Source organism: Python bivittatus, unplaced genomic scaffold (genome assembly GCF_059951505.1).
Source record: "Python bivittatus isolate LINGU-HERP-01145 unplaced genomic scaffold, Pbiv_v1 ctg000480_np1212, whole genome shotgun sequence".
Classification (NCBI taxonomy): Eukaryota; Metazoa; Chordata; class Lepidosauria; order Squamata; family Pythonidae; genus Python; species Python bivittatus.
Genome location: NW_028277075.1, coordinates 30,417,431 through 30,435,018, shown reverse-complemented (window position 1 = coordinate 30,435,018; position 17,588 = coordinate 30,417,431). Strand labels below are relative to the sequence as shown.

Below are 17,588 nucleotides of genomic sequence, written 5' to 3'. Positions count from 1 at the left end.
TGGGAGATGATCTTAATTAATGCAGATATTAATGAAATATACAGTCAGGTCCAGAAATATTGGGACATCGACACAATTCTAACTTCTTTGGCTCTATACACCACCACAATGGATTTGGAATGAAACAAACACAATGTGCGTTAACTGCAGACTGTCAGCTTTAATTTGAGGGTATGTACATCCAACTCAGGTGAACGGTGTAGGAATTACAACAGTTTGCATATGTGCCCCCCACTTGTTAAGGGACCAAAAGTAATGGGACAATTGGCTTCTCAGCTGTTCCATGGCCAGGTGTGTGATATCCCCTCAGTACCCCAATTACAATGTGCAGATAAAAGGCCCAGAGTTCATTTCAAGTGTGCTATTTGCATGTGGAATCTGTTGCTGTCAACTCTCAAGATGAGATCCAAAGAGCTGTCACTATCAGTGAAGCAAGCCATCATTAGGCTGAAGAAACAAAACAAACCCATCAGAGAGATAGCAAGAACATTAGGCGTGGCCAAAACAACTGTTTGGAACATTCTCAAAAAGAAGGAACGAACCGGTGAGCTCAGCAACACCAAAAGACCCGGGAGACAACGGACAACAACTGTGGTGGATGACCGAAGAATCCTTTCCCTGGTGAAGAAAACACCCTTCACAACAGTTGGCCAGATCAAGAACACTCTCCAGGAGGTAGGTGTATGTGTGTCAAAGTCAACAATCAAAAGAAGACTTCACCAGAGTGAATACAGAGGGTTCACCACAAGATGTAAACCATTGGTGAGCCTCAAAAACAGGAAGGCCAGATTAGAGTTTGCCAAACGACATCTAAAAAAGCCTTCACGGTTCTGGAACAACATCCTATGGACAGATGAGACCAAGATCAACTTGTACCAGAGTGATGGGAAGAGAAGAGTATGGAGAAGGAAAGGAACTGCTCATGATCCTAAGCATACCACCTCATCAGTGAAGCATGGTGGTGGTAGTGTCATGGCGTGGGCATGTATGGCTGCTAATGGAACTGGTTCTCTTGTATTTATTGATGATGTGACTGCTGATAAAAGTAGCAGGATGAATTCTGCAGTGTTTCGGGCAATATTATCTGCTCACATTCAGCCAAATGCTGCAGAACTCATTGGGTGGCGCTTCACAGTACAGATGGACAATGACCCAAAGCATACTGCAAAAGCAACCAAAGAGTTTTTGAAGGGACAGAAGTGGAATGTTATGCAGTGGCCAAGTCAATCACCTGACCTGAATCCCATTGAGCATGCATTTCACTTGCTGAAGACAAAACTGAAGGGAAAATGCCCCAAGAACAAGCAGGAACTGAAGACAGTTGCAGTAGAGGCCTGGCAGAGCATCACCAGGGATGAAACCCAGCGTCTGGTGATGTCTATGCGTTCCAGACTTCAGGCTGTGATTGACTGCAACGGATTTGCAACCAAGTAGTAAAAAGGGAAAGTTTGATGTATGATTATTATTCTGTCCCATTACTTTTGGTCCCTTAACAAGTGGGAGGCACATATGCAAACTGTTGTAATTCCTACACCGTTCACCTGAGTTGGATGTACATACTCTCAAATTAAAGCTGACAGTCTGCAGTTAACGCACATTGTGTTTGTTTCATCCCAAATCCATTGTGGTGGTGTATAGAGCCAAAGATGTTAGAATTGTGTCGATGTCCCAATATTTCTGGACCTGATTGTATTATTGGAGAATAAGGTCTGGTAGGCCCCAGATATTCAAAGACATACAGAATTCTGAGCTTTTCAAGCTTCTGCATTTAGTTCAATGATGTTGATTTCTTCTTGCATCAACATTTTATGTAAAACTTCTATTTCATATTTAAATGTGTAATAAAATGTAAGAATTAAGGTGATTATTGATTATTGTTGACTAGTCAGGATGGTTGTAGTCAAAGCACGATGCTGGAGAACATGAAAGCCTACCTTAGCAGCTTCCCAGAAGCATCTGGCTGACTATTGTGAAAACAGAATTTAGAACAGACTTTATGTATCTATCAGTCCTATCTGAAACATCATTAATCAAATTATCCATTGTTTTCACACAGTTTAGTTGGACTGCTGGAATCCTTTGAATTCTGAAGACTGTTGTTTACCATTTTAAGTGTTCCAGCAGTCAGTATGGAATTAGAATAATGTATTACAGAATGGTGAAGCCTATTAGCATTATGACCAATTCCTTGTTGTAACATAGTGGAACTTATTAAGACTGAGAATCTTAAAAATAGTATTGCCCCACGCCAAATGCTTCCTATGGAATGTACCATAAGAGTTGGTTGATATAATCTTCACGTAGAAGATGCAAACAATTAGCTTTAATTTAGGATTGCCCTATTGATTAGCCAATCAAAACAGACTGCCTAGTCCATTTACAATATCCACATTTTTTTTCAGAATCTTCATTCAGAAATCTGTGCTTTTATTCAAACTTTTCTAGAGGATAAGAAAAGCATGTTGAAACTAACCTCTAAGCCCTAGAGTCTGGCAGGATGTGGAAGAGGGAAAGCAATCTGATCCACCCTGGCCTTTGGGAATATCTTGCGCATGTCTTTACAAACAGGTTTGTACAGGCTGCAAATGTATGGGCTGTTTGGCTATGAAGCAGTCCCTCCAGGCACGTAGACTTTTTGTGGAGCAGAACAACACGGGGGGCAGGAGGGCAGCTTTTGAAGGTTACGTTTGTGTTGGCTGCACTCCTGGCTTAGAGAAGAGGAAAGGCAATACCCTAAGGCTATTTCTGGGTGGTGATAGTTTCAGCTTGAAGACATGTAACTGCTTGAGACAAGCACATTTTTGCATGATGTTCTGTGTGGTTTCCCCCCCTTGTTCTGGAACTCTTATTAATTTTTTTGTGATTATTTTTAAACCTCTGGCATAGATTTACATCCAATCTCTCCTCTTCCCAGAAAGCTTTTAAAAATGAATTGCATAACTTGGATGTTTTTTCTTTAGAAAGCGGAATTAAATACGAGGGCCAGCTTGCGTTGATGCTTCATTCTTTTTAACTAAATCCCTTGGCTTTTTCTTCTGATTTAAATATTGTCTGTACTACTTTGGATTGCCCTTGTTAGGAACATCTTTTTGTCAGCTGACATAAGGATCCAGGCACAGGATTGCAAGTTACAGCAAAGAGGGGATCAAACCTATGAAATGTCAAGCACAGTCTTATTACCGGCAAAAATCCTGAGCCCAGAGTATATTTGGAAGATGTGCTGAAATAAGGAATTTGGTAGTTTATGGGCAGGAAAGTGAATAAAAAACTTAATTTGTAATTAAAGGCTTAATTTACAAACTGAAATTCAGTGACAAAAATGTAATATTAGAGTAAGAAAGATTATCTCCTGTCAATGGGAATCATGGAGAATCAGTGAGAAATTTTTGGCCAGAAGTTTGTGTACTTGAGGACCATGCAAATCTTTCCCTCCTCTCAGCAGTAGGAAATTTCTACAAAAAGACACTGCTGATGTTACCTAGTTTGGTGAGGAAACATCTGCAAGCGAACAAGCTCAGAGCACCAAGAACTCCACAGTTTAACCCTGAACTATAGATATTCTTTTCTATTGAAAAGGCAGTGAGTATGGAAATGCTTTTGTAAAAAAAAATTGTGGTTTTTTTTAAAGTGTAATCTAATATGAGTAGGTATTGTAGAAATGCCCATCACCCCAGTGGCCATTTTAAAGAGAACTGGCTTTGAGCAGCCTTGTACATCCCCATCCTGGAGATGTAAAGAGTTTGTTGTAAGTTCCTCTAGATCACTATTTCTTAAGCTTGTTTTTCCTCTCAGAACCCCTTCCTACTTTTAAAAATTATGGAGGATCCCAAAAGAGTTTTTGTTTGTATGTGTTATATTTATCAATATTTATCCTATTAAAAATTAAAACTGATGCATTTGTTGCCACTGCCGCTTCTCACAATTGTTTGATGGGATTTTATTGTATTATTTTTCAACATAGGCTGGCAAATAATTTTGATTTTGTGGACCCCTGAGAGGATCTTGGGGGATCCCAGGGGTTCTCAGACCACACTTTGAGAATCACTGCTCTAGATTATTAAATACTTGAAGTTGAGTGATGTTGATGAAGTAGATTTTGCCAGAATCTCAGCTGAGTGCCTGTTTGGTAAATTACATATATGAGGCCACATTTTGGTGATTCAGGTAATTTTTGCCTTTATGTATATTAAAAAGGGTTTCTCTAACATGTCTGAAAGTCAACTCACATCAGATTTCAGTCTAAGAATGTTGTCATCATATAGAAACAAGACGTTACAGCTGGTAAATGTTGAGATTAATAATAACGGTTTACTACGTTCCACAAATACTATCAAAACTCAGTCAACTATTTGGAGTTTATTGGGCATAAATATAGATGGATTGTCAGAAAGATATAGATGGCTTATTGAATGAGCTGCTCTGGATTAAATAAGACATTTTGTGGCACCATTGCTTTAGTAGTAAAAAAAAAAAAAGTTATAATGAAAACTTGATATACCAAACTCATCCTCGTGCTTTAGATTAATTCACCCAGAAGTTTACTTTCTGCACAGAATTCTAACACTATCAGCTCAAGTGTGGAAGAGCTTTAACAGTGTCATTAGATGCTTAAAGCAGGTTTCTTTCCTCCTGAAATCTATGGGTTTACCATACTAACGTCTCAAACTTCGTTTTCTTGCTTTCCAGAGTTTATGAAGACCATTAATTCTTTTGAAATTTAGTAATATCATAGTGATTTACTCTGAGCCCGGGTAAGGTAATGGGCAACTATTCAACCATGTGTAGCAAGCTGCTAATGCCTATTGAACAGTTTTTACCTGGGCACAGCACAGCGTTGAAGAAAGCCTCTAATCCAATGTCTAGTCAGAGTTATGTGTTGTCAGTAATACTGCCTGCTTCAGCGCCAGGTGCAAGTCTGAATACCGCTGCTTTTCCAATGCTAGGGAATGAACAGTGACTATTGGCTCAACTCATCACAAGATGTAAGAGTGTCATCCTTGTCGTGCTTTATGTTTCCATTCTGTTTATTGGTTATGATGGCTTGATAACTGTCTTCATAATTGTAATTCTAGTTTCATAATACTTGTCATTCTCTTTTGTTGACGTTTAAACTTGAAGTATTGATATTTGAATAACTTTTCAGTAGTTCACAAATCACAGTCACATTTCTGGGCACAAGAAGCATGTATCTCAGATTTTGGAGATGAAATTACAGCCCTAAAGATTTAAAATACATATTGCTTCTTCCTCTGCAACATGCTGAGTTACTGTCCCAGCCCTATGAAAGTGACTGCTACTTTTTCTGATTCTGTTGTTACATGCACTAAAAATAGTAAAAAAACATACTACCAATGGAGAAAGCTTTCTGATTGCTCTGTAGTGTTCTCTTCTAGCTCTTCCATCTTCTACCCCAATAGGAAGCCTTTAATAAATGTTTTTCTAAATGATGTTGTATGTGAAATTGGGAATTTTACTCTGTTCTCATAATAAACAGTCATTTCATGTGAGGTTCTCCCCTCCCTTTTGGTGGATTCCAAAGTCTTTGTACCTTTCCTGGTTACTGATTGATGGTTCTGTACTATGTTTCCTTTAATTTTGCAATAAACCAACAAGGAGGCTGAGACCACAAGTTTACAGAGAATGGTTTATTTATTCAACCAGATTTGCAGGGATGACAGAGTCAGATTTAGTAGTTTCAGTGTGGTCCTGGGGAGGGCAGAAGATGTATTTGAAAAAAAAAAATGCACCGTAGAAATTGCTTTCTTATTCATCCATATAGAAGCAGTTTTAATTTCGTTTCTGGGACAGTTATCTCTGAGAAACCGAAGGGGTACAGGATTACACAAAGATGGACATTAAAGTCAGGGCCATTATTAAATTACCAATTTCCCATAAACTTCAAAAAATTGCAATATTTCAGTTACCATATGATTTTTCTGTTTATGCACAGGCTAGAACAAGAAATCTGAGAAAACCCCCAGAGTAAACCACATATGGTGAAAGATCTGTGTCTTCAATATGAGCCTCCCCTAATCACATTCAAAATGAAATGTGCCTGGTATGCCAGTTTCCTTTGCAGATCTTCCATAGAGAAAATCCTCTCTGAGCTGAGTCCTTTTTGATATAAGAAGGCAACTTGAATGGGGAAGCCCTTGGGGGAAAGATTATTGATAAAAAGTGGTACATAAGACTTCCTACGTTATACTGCATCTTTTTGGTGCTTTATTTCTTGAGCTGGGTGGCTATTCATCAAGAAATATCAGGACAGTTTATGAAATTGAAAATATCCAAATGAAAGCAAAAACGATATAGCCATAGATCACCAACAGAACATTCTCCATGAGAAAATAAAACTATAAGAAGAGTTGCATCTTAAGCAGTTGATAAAATTGCAATTCTGAGACAGTTGTATGCATCTTTTAATACAGGGCCTTCCATACTAAGGGAGATACATACTAGCTCAAATAATCACATTTCAAGTATTATTCATAGAATACTATGTGTATCGTAATACGTTATTCAACCCCCCCTCCAGAAGTTTGTATAGGCTGCGCTTCACAAAATATTAACGTTTATATGTAGGGCTTTATAAGTCAAAATCAAACTGTTGAAGTAGGTAAAGTGGTTGGATGCTAACTGAAGTTTAAAATAGGTAATATTCTGCCTTGCATGCTGTTCAGTAACTAAGCAGTAGTATATATATATCTGGGCCTTCTGAACCATCCTCCAGAGAAGCCCCACATGGAGCTTATTATAGCAATACAGATGCGGGGCTACTAAATCAGGGATTATCATAGCCAGATTATCCCATGAACCAGATGCAGGTAGATGTAGGCACTCCTTGCCACTGTGCTGTCCAGTGCTGTCCAGTGACAAGGTGGTAAAGCTGTTTCAAAAAATGCTGTCAAGATAGATACCTGCTCCTTTATATGGTTGGACAATTCTCATTTGGGTGTAAAAGCTGCTGCATGAAGATGTGGGGCCCAAGTATCATTTTTGGGTTTGTTCTTTCCGTTGTTTCAGTTTATGGAGGGAATTCAAGGAAGCAGAATGAAAATCAGTGGGAATGAAAGGATAAAGTCACCGAGAAATGATGTTTCTTCTTTTTCTGGCAGAAAGGAAAATGCTTAAGAGCTTGCACCTAAATGTTATTATTTAATGCAGTAATTCTGTAATAGTGTGACAGAAAAAAAACTGTATATTGTGATGCTGAATTGCATGTAGAGATGAAAGAGAGCATAAACAATTACAATTACTTTTCCCCCAGAATATAGGAACACAAAGAACTTGACAATTTGATTGATCACAGATACTTGGGAAAATACAGTGAGTGAGCACAGGCTACTGTCTGGTTTCCCAGCTTTGGTTAATAATTTTAAAAGAGCAAAAGCTGTCTTGAGTCTGTAGAGAACTGTGTTTCTAATGCAAAGGAGCTTCTTTGACTTTAACACTCATGGCATAGATGCAAAGTGGTTATTTAGTGGGTGCAGTGATTCCTATATTAAGTTATAATTATTGTAGTTCTATGTGTGTATTTGGTTTTTTTTTTCTTATTTATCTTTTATGCAATTTATTGCTGCGCCAATCCATACATAGTACTCTCCTCCAAGGATCTTAAGGCAATGTAGATGGAATTATCTATTTTGTTCTCATAACAACTCTGTGAGGTTGTGTTTGGACTGAGAGAATGTGACTAGCCCAACTAGAGAGAAAGACAAGAGAAATGAAAAAGGAAATGGGAGGGAGAATAGGTACAACACAGAGATATATACATACATATACACATACATGCGAACATACATATTGAACTTCTTTCATGTCTCCAGTTGTAATTAGATATGTTTTTTTTTTGTAACTGGAAACTGAATAGGACTTATTTAATGAAATGGACTATGAATTACAAAAAAGTAGTTTGAAAAAGAAATATATAAAAGTAATGTGACATGAACAAGCACACAATGGTACAGAACCTAGTTTACATTGGAACAAATCTGAAATGACCACATCACACATGGGTTCTCTTGACATTTGTGAATAATGTAGTTAGTGCAAACATCTGCCAATAAAAACTTTATACCATGTCATAATGTGGCTGCACATTCTGTACATTAATCTAAAATGTTTTCCATTCCTTTTCTTCCCAACTCTTACTGTTTGGTCTTTATATTTCTGCACACTTTGAACTGGTATTGGACTGTGGTATTATTAGAGCTTGCTTTAATATGAATCCATATTAATATTGAACCAATTTAGCAAATCTTATTGTGTGAAGTTGTCAATATTCTATATATCATGTTGAATTTACTACTGTAGTGCTTGGAATGCAATATACTGGACTTGTTGTGTCTTTGCCTCTAGTAGTCTTTCAAATCTCTTCCAGTAATGATGGCAGCAGGATGGAATTTGTTTATATGACAAAGGACCCAATATTGTCTTTGTTACCTTTTGGATATCTATCACTTGCCCAACTTCTTCCTGAGACGGAGGGAGGGAGGGAGGGAGGGAGGGAAGAAGGAAGCAAGCCAGCCAGCCAGCCAAACTTAAACAAAGTGACTCTGGGAGGCATACAGACTCTTAATTGTCACTCATTGGACTGACAATGACAATGAATTCTTCATGTGTGACCAAAGCATATATGGTAGTCCTTTGGGTTCGAAGAAGACATGCTGTTGTGCAGTTCATCTGTGGACATGGAGGTGGCTCTGCAGTCCCAGTCTGGGAGCCCAGGGTCTAGCACAATGAGGCACTGGAAGTCCATTGTTGTAGTAACTGTGGGTGTTCTTCTGTGACACCACTCATGGTTTTCTAACAGTTTTTGTTGGTGCCTGTCTTCAAAGCCAGTGGAGGCTTCATAGCACAGGGCTCATCAGTGGGTTCTGTCAGGAGCTGCAGCTTCTAGTTCCCTTAGCTGGATGTCACAGTTGCGTAGGGTTTCTTTCACAGTGTCTTTGTAGCACTTGCGTGGTCAACCTTGAGGTCTCTTCCTAAACTCCAGTATACTATAGAGCAACTGGTGAGGCATACAGTGGTCATCCATTCTGATTATGTGTCCCATCTACCACATCTGGGCTCTGATAATCAGGGATTCAATGCTGGTGGACTCCACATGTTCCAAGACGTCCAGGTTGGAGACACGGTCTTGCCAATGAATGCCGAGGATGGAGTGGAGAACACACGTGATATTTCTCCAGTTGTTTGCTGTGCTTTTGGTAAAGAGTCCAGAACTCGCATCCATAAGGAGGAAAGGGATAACCACAGCTCTGTAGACTTTCACCTTTGTGGAGATACGGAAGTGGTGTTGATTGAGCACTCTAGTACATAGCTGCCCCAGTGCCTGGGTGGCCTTGTTGATCCTGGAGTCAATTTCTGTGTCCAGAGACCAGTGGCTGGAGATGATGCTTCCCAAGTATTTGAAGCTGTTTACATTTGTCAGATGGGTGTTGTCAACAGGGATTTTTGGTTCTATGGGTTTGGTATTTGGCACGGGCTGGTAAAGTACTTCTTCAGGCTGATAGTCAGGTTGAAGAGCATAGCAGTGTCTGAGAATTTGTTCAGCATCAACTGTAGATCACTGTGTCTGTGCGCCAGGAGCAGACAGTCATCAGCAAAGCGGGTTTCTTAGATGACTGTATGGAGGCACTTTGTCCATGCATTCAAGTGGTGAAGGTCAAAGAGTCCTGTCCATTCGGTACCTGAGGTACACTCCCTCCTTCAGACCTTGGACGATATGTGACAACATGCAAGCAAAAAACAGATTGAACAGGACTGGGGCTAGCACAGAACCCTGTTTTACCCCATTGGAAATGGCAAATGAAGCTGATGTATCACTGTTGTAAAGAACCTATCCTACCATTCCGTTGTGGAGTAGCTGAATCAACTTCACAAATTTCCTCGGGCATCCATAACATCTCAGGATGATCCAGAGAGCCTCCCTGTTTACAGTGTCAAATGCCTTTATCAGGTCAATGAAGACAGAGTAAAGAGGTTTGCTCTGCTCGATGCACTTCTCCTGGACTTGCCTCATGGCAAATATCATGTCTGCTGTACTCTGTTCTGGACAAAGGCCACACTGCACTTCTGGGAGGTTCCTTTCCGAGACAATGACAAGTCTGTTCAGGAGAATGTGTGCAAAGATCTTGCCTGCAATGGACAGCAGTGAGATACCCTGTAGTTTCCACAGTCTGATTTGCTTCCCTTATTTTTGTAGAGAGCCACAATGAGGGCTTTGTGGAAGTTGTCAGGCATCTCCCGTGTGGACCAAATGTCTTCCAAGATGTCTTGGAATGCTTGTAAGGCATCTGGGTCTAGTGCTTTGTATTCTCAGTAGCAATGCCATTCTGTCCTGTTGCTTTATTGGAGTTCATCTGCAAGATCACTTTCTTGATCTCATCAGTAGAGGGAGGCAGGTCTAGGGCATCCAAGAGTGGCTGCTGAGGAATCTGCTATAAGACATTATGATCAACTGTGGACGGCCTATTGAGTAGGTTGGAAAAGTGTTCAGCCCAGGAGTTTTTCAGTCCTTCCTGGTCTTTGATCAGGCTCGACCCATCAGATGACAGCAGGTGGGGGCATCCTGATTTAGAAGGACCATAAACTGACTTTATAGTGCTGAAGAACTCTCTGATGGCATACATGCCTGCATAACATTCCACCTGCTCAGCCTTTCTCTGCCACCACTCATCCTGGATTTCTTGCAGTTCCATCTGTATGTTGGACTACAGGTGCTTAAACTTGTCTTTCTTTGAGACAGATGATGGATCATTCTGCTAGTCTGCATAGGCCTTGTTCTTGGCGTGGAGGGTTGCTGAAATGTTCTCATAGTTTTCATCAAACCGGTCTTGATGTGCCCGGGTTTTCAGTCCGTGTACAGTTGTTGCAGTCTGCATGATGACATCTTTAAACTGTGTCCACTTTTCAGAACAGGTTTCTACAAGCAGTAAATTGCCGGAGAGTTTTTCATCAAGTACATATTGGAAACATTGGACTTGCAGCCTGCCAGTGCTGAATGACTTTCTGACAGTCCTTGATTGCTTAATGTAAAGGGGCTATGTGCAGGTTGAGGACCGATTGGACCAGCCTGTGATCTGTCCAGCACTCAACATCTTGCATGGCATGGGTGATGGTGACATCTTGGGTCGTGCTGATGTACTATGACATAGTCAAGTAGGTGCCAGTGTTTGGACCTGGGATGCATCCAGGTACTTTGTACTCGTTTACAAATCTGAACATTGTGTTAGTGATGCACAGGTTGTGCTCAGGACATTTGCTCAGAAGCAGCAGGCCATTGCTATTTAGTTTTCCCACCCTGTGTCTTCTGAGGACTCCGTCCCAGTTGTCGCTGTCTATCCCAACCCTAGAGTTGAAGTCGCCCAGAATGATGAGTTTTTTACTGGCAGGGGTTGTTCGAATAATCTGGTCCAGGTCCTTGTAGAAACCCCCCTTGTCTTCATCTGGAATCATGAGAATTGGTGCATAGGTACTCACAATGGTGATATACTGGGACTTGCTGAGAGGAAGCAGAACTTCATAATGTGTTCATTTATTCCAGGGGGTAGAGTAGAGATGTTCTTCAGCAGAGCAGTTTTGATTGCAAAACTTACTCCGTGAATCCTGTTGTCAGTCTGTGGTTTCCCTTTCCAAAAGAACATATATCCACTCATGGCTTCCTGTAATGAACCCTCATCTGCCAGCCTGGACCCACTGAGTGCAGCAATGTCAATGCTATAATAGCAAAGTTTGGCTGCTATGAGTGCTGTTCATCTTTCAGGCCTTGGCACTTTGTCTCTATTCAGCAAGGTGTGGACGTTCCAAAAATGAGTTTTATTTGATTTGTTTTTCTTGATGCTCAACCACTAAGGAGATGATCTGCCAGCCGTGGTTAGCTAGCCAGATGTGGGCAGGCAATGTGTAGGGTACCTTTTCTAACCCCCTCCCTCATGCATGGGTGGGCAGTGCAATCCTAGAAATGCTGCCCAGTCACTCTGGATGTTACCGGACATCTCTGCTGCCCGGGTACTGAGAGAAATGATCACTAGCCAGGGGCTGCCCACGTGCAGGTTTGTGACTACAACTGCCAGTGGTCATCTCCACCTGTTGCTTCACTGCTCCTCCATCACTGCAGGGCTCAGCAAATTAGTTTTGGATTGAGATGATTTGCAGATGAGTTGTACATGAAGGTGAATTACACAACAGAAACCTGTGTGTGATGGAGTTTTAAGTGGAACAGTCATTGCACAGGGGCAGTCCCATTCTCTTGGCATAAGAGACCTTGATCCAGTGGTATGGAGAACCTTCATGGCTGGAGACCTCTCCTGCTGCAGTGGATGACTAGGATGTCTAAGTGTCTTGTCATGCTCTTAGTGATCCACAGTGCCTGCTGGCCTGCCTTCCTGACTGTTGGACCATTGATCAGTCTCCTCTGCTCAAACTGCCAGGGCCAGACTTCACACGCTGGGATAGACCAATTCCCTGTCTCACTGAGAATCAAAGACCCATCACCTATCCTCACCTGGTGTGACCCATCTGCCAAGACGGTTTACCGGGGTGTGGCCACTGCATGTGTTACAGCTACTTGGAGCCACAGGTGAGAGCTGAGTGCCAGGTAGGGGCCAAAGGTGAACGAGCAGCCCTAGAAAGGACACGGCAGGCCCCTCACCAGTGCTACCCCTCCCTGGACATCCCATACACCCCTGGCTAATACTGCATGACCCCCACATATTTGTAAAACTTGTACTTACCTGGCATAAATCAAGGCCTCATTTAGTGCTTTTTCATTTGGGTCAGTAAAAGATGAAGGGAACAAGAGTATCTGTATAAAGCAGGTACGGAGTCTAAACCTGAGTCATTCACATCTTGAAGCTTCTTCACTGCTACTTACAAGACTCTCAAGAACCCTGGGAAAACAGGGCTTTTATTTCAGATTGAATTTCAGATTTCTGTCCCAGTACTTGATGATGATGATGATGATAAAGAAGAAGAAGAAGAAGAAGAAGAAGAAGAAGAAGAAGAAGAAGAAGAAGAAGAAGAAGAAGAAGAAGAAGAAGAAGAAGAAGAAGAAGCAGCAGCAGCAGCAGCAGAAGATTTTAAACTGAGATTATTATTTTATTTTATGTCTAACTTTTTATTGTGCAAGATGGTTAAAGCTATAAGGATGTAATCCTTGGCTAGAAGGATGTAGCCAAAAGAAAAGTTATGACAATGCAGCTTTGGAGAGCTTTTGCCAGTTGCTGGGTTATACAAGAAGGAAGGTACTGTTGTGCTGATATCCCTCATCTAGCCTTTCCATGGCTATCAGGTTGACCTCTGGGAGAAGAGAAAGCTGGAATCTTATGTTTGGATGTCTACGTTGACTGGCAACAGCTTTCCAAGCTTTCAGATAGGGGTCTAACAATACTTGGATTAGGCCTTGTGCCTCCTGCATTCAGAATATGCGCTCTGTCACTATGTTGTGACAAAGCTCTAGTTATATGGATCAGCTTGGATAACTGGATGTACAATATCATCCCATCTTAGCATACAGTTGTAATGATGAGATGATCCGATGTACTTCTCAGCTTTGTCCTTTTTCATCTTTTATTACATCATTTATTCATGGTGTACCAGCTTGGTATATCCATCTGGCTCTTGAAGTTGACTATCACTATCACTATGCTGGTGATCTTTATACAGGCACACCGTCTTGAGACCCTGTAGCATTTATCACATTTCATTCTGGCTCCTCCATGCATTCTACTGCTGTACCATTTTTCCCTTTCAACAAAGGCATTCCTGCCTCTTTCCAGCCAAAGAAATGAGGTATAATGTGAAGCTGTTTAGTAACCTTGAACTGATTTTTTGATAGGATTTGCTCTCTTTAACATTTTATTAAGATGCTACTATACTTGATCCAAATGTTTGAGAAAGGAGTTGAAATGATGAATATTATGGTGGGTGTTGAGGGTTGTCTATATATTCTGTATATGTCTGAGGTAGCTATTGTGCCTATCCTGTAATTCTAATACCTTTTCCTCCTCCATATCTGTTTGCAGGTAATCTTAACAAATCAGATTACCACATGGCTAAGTGATGGCCTTGCTATACAGGCAGACCTCCTGTCTCCAGTTGATGACTTGTCCCTGTCTGAAGGTAAGCAATCCTTTTTATTACAGTTGAAACTTGACTCTGATACACATCTCCTCAGCCATTTGTAAGTCCCTTGTTCATGTTTAAGGAACAACCCAAATATAGTTATCTGGCACAATATAAAATGTAGTTAGAGTTTAAAAAATACCTTTCTAAAGTTGAATTAAGACCAATAAATAATATTGATCTTAAATCTACAGGTTGGATAGGGTAAGGAAAGTTAATTCATGATTGCTTTGATAGTTCATTTCAAGATAAATAATACAAAGCACTCATTCAACTGGTACATTACAATTAAAAGCAAGTTATTAGATCTTTTTGCTGATTTAATATGAGCTGGTGAAACCATGTATTGATCATAATTATCAGTTATTGAAGAAAAAACAGCTGGGCTTTGTTATAAAAAGAACAAGTATTTGCTTGTGAATCTCCTGTATTCTCTTGCAATGTGGCAAAGTGCAGATGTAATGCAGACTGAGGTTTAAAAAACCATAACCCTGCATCTGATAAGGATACCAAAATTATGCGCTTTGGGCAATATCTTTAGTTTAACCATATGTGCCTTCCCTTTAGTATCCATTTTACTATCCAAATACTATACAGTTTTTACTTTATAGCATAGCTTTCTTAGAACTGGGGTAAAGTTTATATGATTTAAGAAATAAGCTTTTTTCTAGGTCTGTTACCTTAATGGATGCAAGCAATTCTCTGTGCAACATGGATGAGCAATTGTTTCACAGAAAAATAGCTGAAAATCTTAGTTTTCTCATTCTGATGTAATAGAAGTCTAACATACCCTAGATCAAAAAGTAACAAAATAAAGTGATTAAATTGTGGAGTCCTTGGGGTTCTCCGAAGTTGGTTGTTTTCTTGCAGACATTTCGTTACCTGGCTAGGTAACATCTTCAGTGCTAGAAGGGAGTGGGGTTTGCTCTCTGTTTATATACAGTAGCTTGCCCTGTCAGTGTTGGTGGGAGTGTGGTTTTCTGCTTGGTAGTTCCTTGATTAGCCTGTTGTTTACTGCTTGATAGTCTGAGTTGGTAGTTCTTTGATTAGGGTATTGTTTACTGCTTGATTGTTTGTCTGGTGTTGATCCTGGTGTTAATCCCTGCTTATCTGGGTGTTGATTGCTGGCGAGGAGGTGTTCTGGTCTTTTTGTTTCCTTTTTATTGTCTCTTTTGAATAGTGTGTAAATCTTGTTTATTTCTATGTGCCTGTTGATGGCTGACTTGTCTGAATACCAAGCTTCCAGGAATTTCCTGACATAGATATAAACAACATTTACACACTATTCAAAAGAGACAATAAAAAAGGAAACAAAAAGACCAGAACACCTCCTCGCCAGCAATCAACACCCAGATTAGCAGGGATTAACACCAGGATCAACACCAGACAAGCAGTCAAGCAGTAAACAATATCCTAATCAAAGAACTACCAACTCAGACAGACTAACAAGCAGTAAACAACAGCCTAATCAAGGAACTACCAGGGAGAAAACAACACCCCCACCAACACTGACAGGGCAAGCTACTGTATATAAACAGAGAGCAAACCCCACTCCCTTCTAGCACTGAAGATGTTACCTAGCAGGGTAATGAAACGTCTGCAAGCAAACAACCAAGCTCAGAGAACCCCAAGGACTCCACAATGCAACCCTGAGCTACATATATTCTCTTCTGTTAGTGATTAAATTATTGATCAATTACTTATCTGTATTCCTCATTAGAAAACATTGATAAAAACAAGCTACCTATAAATACTTATATACTGTGTGTGTGTGTGTATGGATGGATAGAGAGATAGAGAGGTAGAGAGGTAGAGAGGTAGAGAGGTAGATATTTGATGGGAACACAGAGACATCTGTTTGGGAGGAAGACAGTAAAAGGTGTGGGTAACATTCACACAGAAAGTGGAAGTTGGAAAAAAAGAGAGTAAGTAGCTACATACTGTACTACAGAATGCAAGGGGGGCAAAGAAGTCAACAAGGAATGGTTTTGATAGAGAACAAATTATTACAGTAGAAAGAAAAAGTGTTTTTCTCTGGTTAAATAAGTGATAGAACCCTCTTGAGTGAAAAAATGTGAAAGTGGCCTTGGGGTGACTTGAATTGTGCACCCCTGAGCTACAGTAACATTTATTAATTCTTGTGAAAATGACATGCACAAAGAACTCTCAGAAGTGTTTGGTTCTGCAGAGTTGTTTAAGGAAAACATCTCAAGTATAAGGTGTTCCAGCACACATTAGAAACTGAAAAACACTTGAGGGAATAACATTTTTATACATGCTGGATTGTTCCCTTCATTGTTACAGCTGCAGACTTTTAAAATCTATTATAAACTTGTTTGTACAAGCTCCTCATGAGTTGTCTCTATGTTCTGAAATAAGGCTATTCATGATTTGTCAAATATTTAGCTTTACTAGAAAGTGTTAAACAAATCATAAATGATTAAGTAACTTAGCAGTTGTACATTCATAGGAATTAGCTTCCTGTAATTAAATATGTTGAAGTGGTAATAAAATATCTTGGTTTAGTTATTTAGTTAATCTCAACTGACAGAACCCAATTTCTATTAATCACTAAGAGTATTGGATTTCACCTTGCCTTCCAATATCTGTCTTGGTATTCCCCTCCCTGTGTTAGTTTTTTGTGATGAGGGAAGAAGGAGAAAAAGTAAGTGGGCTGAGTTGGGGAGAGAGACCGAGGCATCACAGCACTTCGGCTTCTGTAGGAGAATCCCAGAAGCAGGGGGCAGGGCTAGATGAGAATTGCCGCCAATAAGAAGCCACCATCCCCTCATGTTCCAGAGGTAGTACGGAAAGCTGAGTCTATTAACGTCCAGGGCTGATTGATGAACCTGTGTTGGGCTCTCCAAGTTCCATGGCATCATGGGACATGCAAGAGTGGTGCTGGCCTCAGGACAGTGCTGCCTGGTAATTGGTAAATAGCAAAAGGCCAAATTTCAAAATGTTTTACATGTGCATATCTAAAACCATTCCCTTAAAAACTAAACAACTGCAAAAAAAAAGAAGGGGGGGGTATTATGTTTAAACCGTTAGTGGAATTATTGTCTAGATAACTTGGGTCTCTGTGAAAGTGGTGTTTCAGGTATACACCTTGGTATTCTCTAGCACTGAAAAAGACTAAACTTGTTTGTAACTTCCACAGCATGTCTTAGCCTATATACTGGAACTTAACAAAGTGTAATTTTATCCTTGAACACAATTGCCTATATATTGAACATCCAGTATGTTGTCCAGCTCACAGCTGTTAAAATAGGGTCAGATGACAGCATTTTGAAAAAACAGAAATAAACTTTAAATTCAGTATTCATATCTGTAAAGTGAAGGCTGTGAATTCTAACTTTTTCTAAGTCACCATAGGAACCTGTTAAAGGGCGAGAGATTATGTATAAATAAACATTGTATTTCTCTTGTTACAGAGAAATTCAGACATGCTGGCTCTCTGC

The 17,588-nt window shown here is 40.2% G+C and overlaps 1 protein-coding gene across 6 annotated transcripts in view; it reads left to right on the top strand.

Moving 5' to 3' along the window:
• RAD51B (RAD51 paralog B) overlaps window positions 1-17,588 on the top strand; it is a 372,608-nt gene that overhangs the window by 104,507 nt on the left and 250,513 nt on the right. For all 6 annotated transcript variants that reach the window (XM_088145605.1, XM_088145604.1, XM_088145601.1 and 3 more), the window contains exon 8: window positions 14,028-14,124. In XM_088145605.1, coding sequence (XP_088001731.1) covers window positions 14,028-14,124 — 97 coding nt within the window. The remainder of the gene's footprint in view (window positions 1-14,027; window positions 14,125-17,588) is intronic.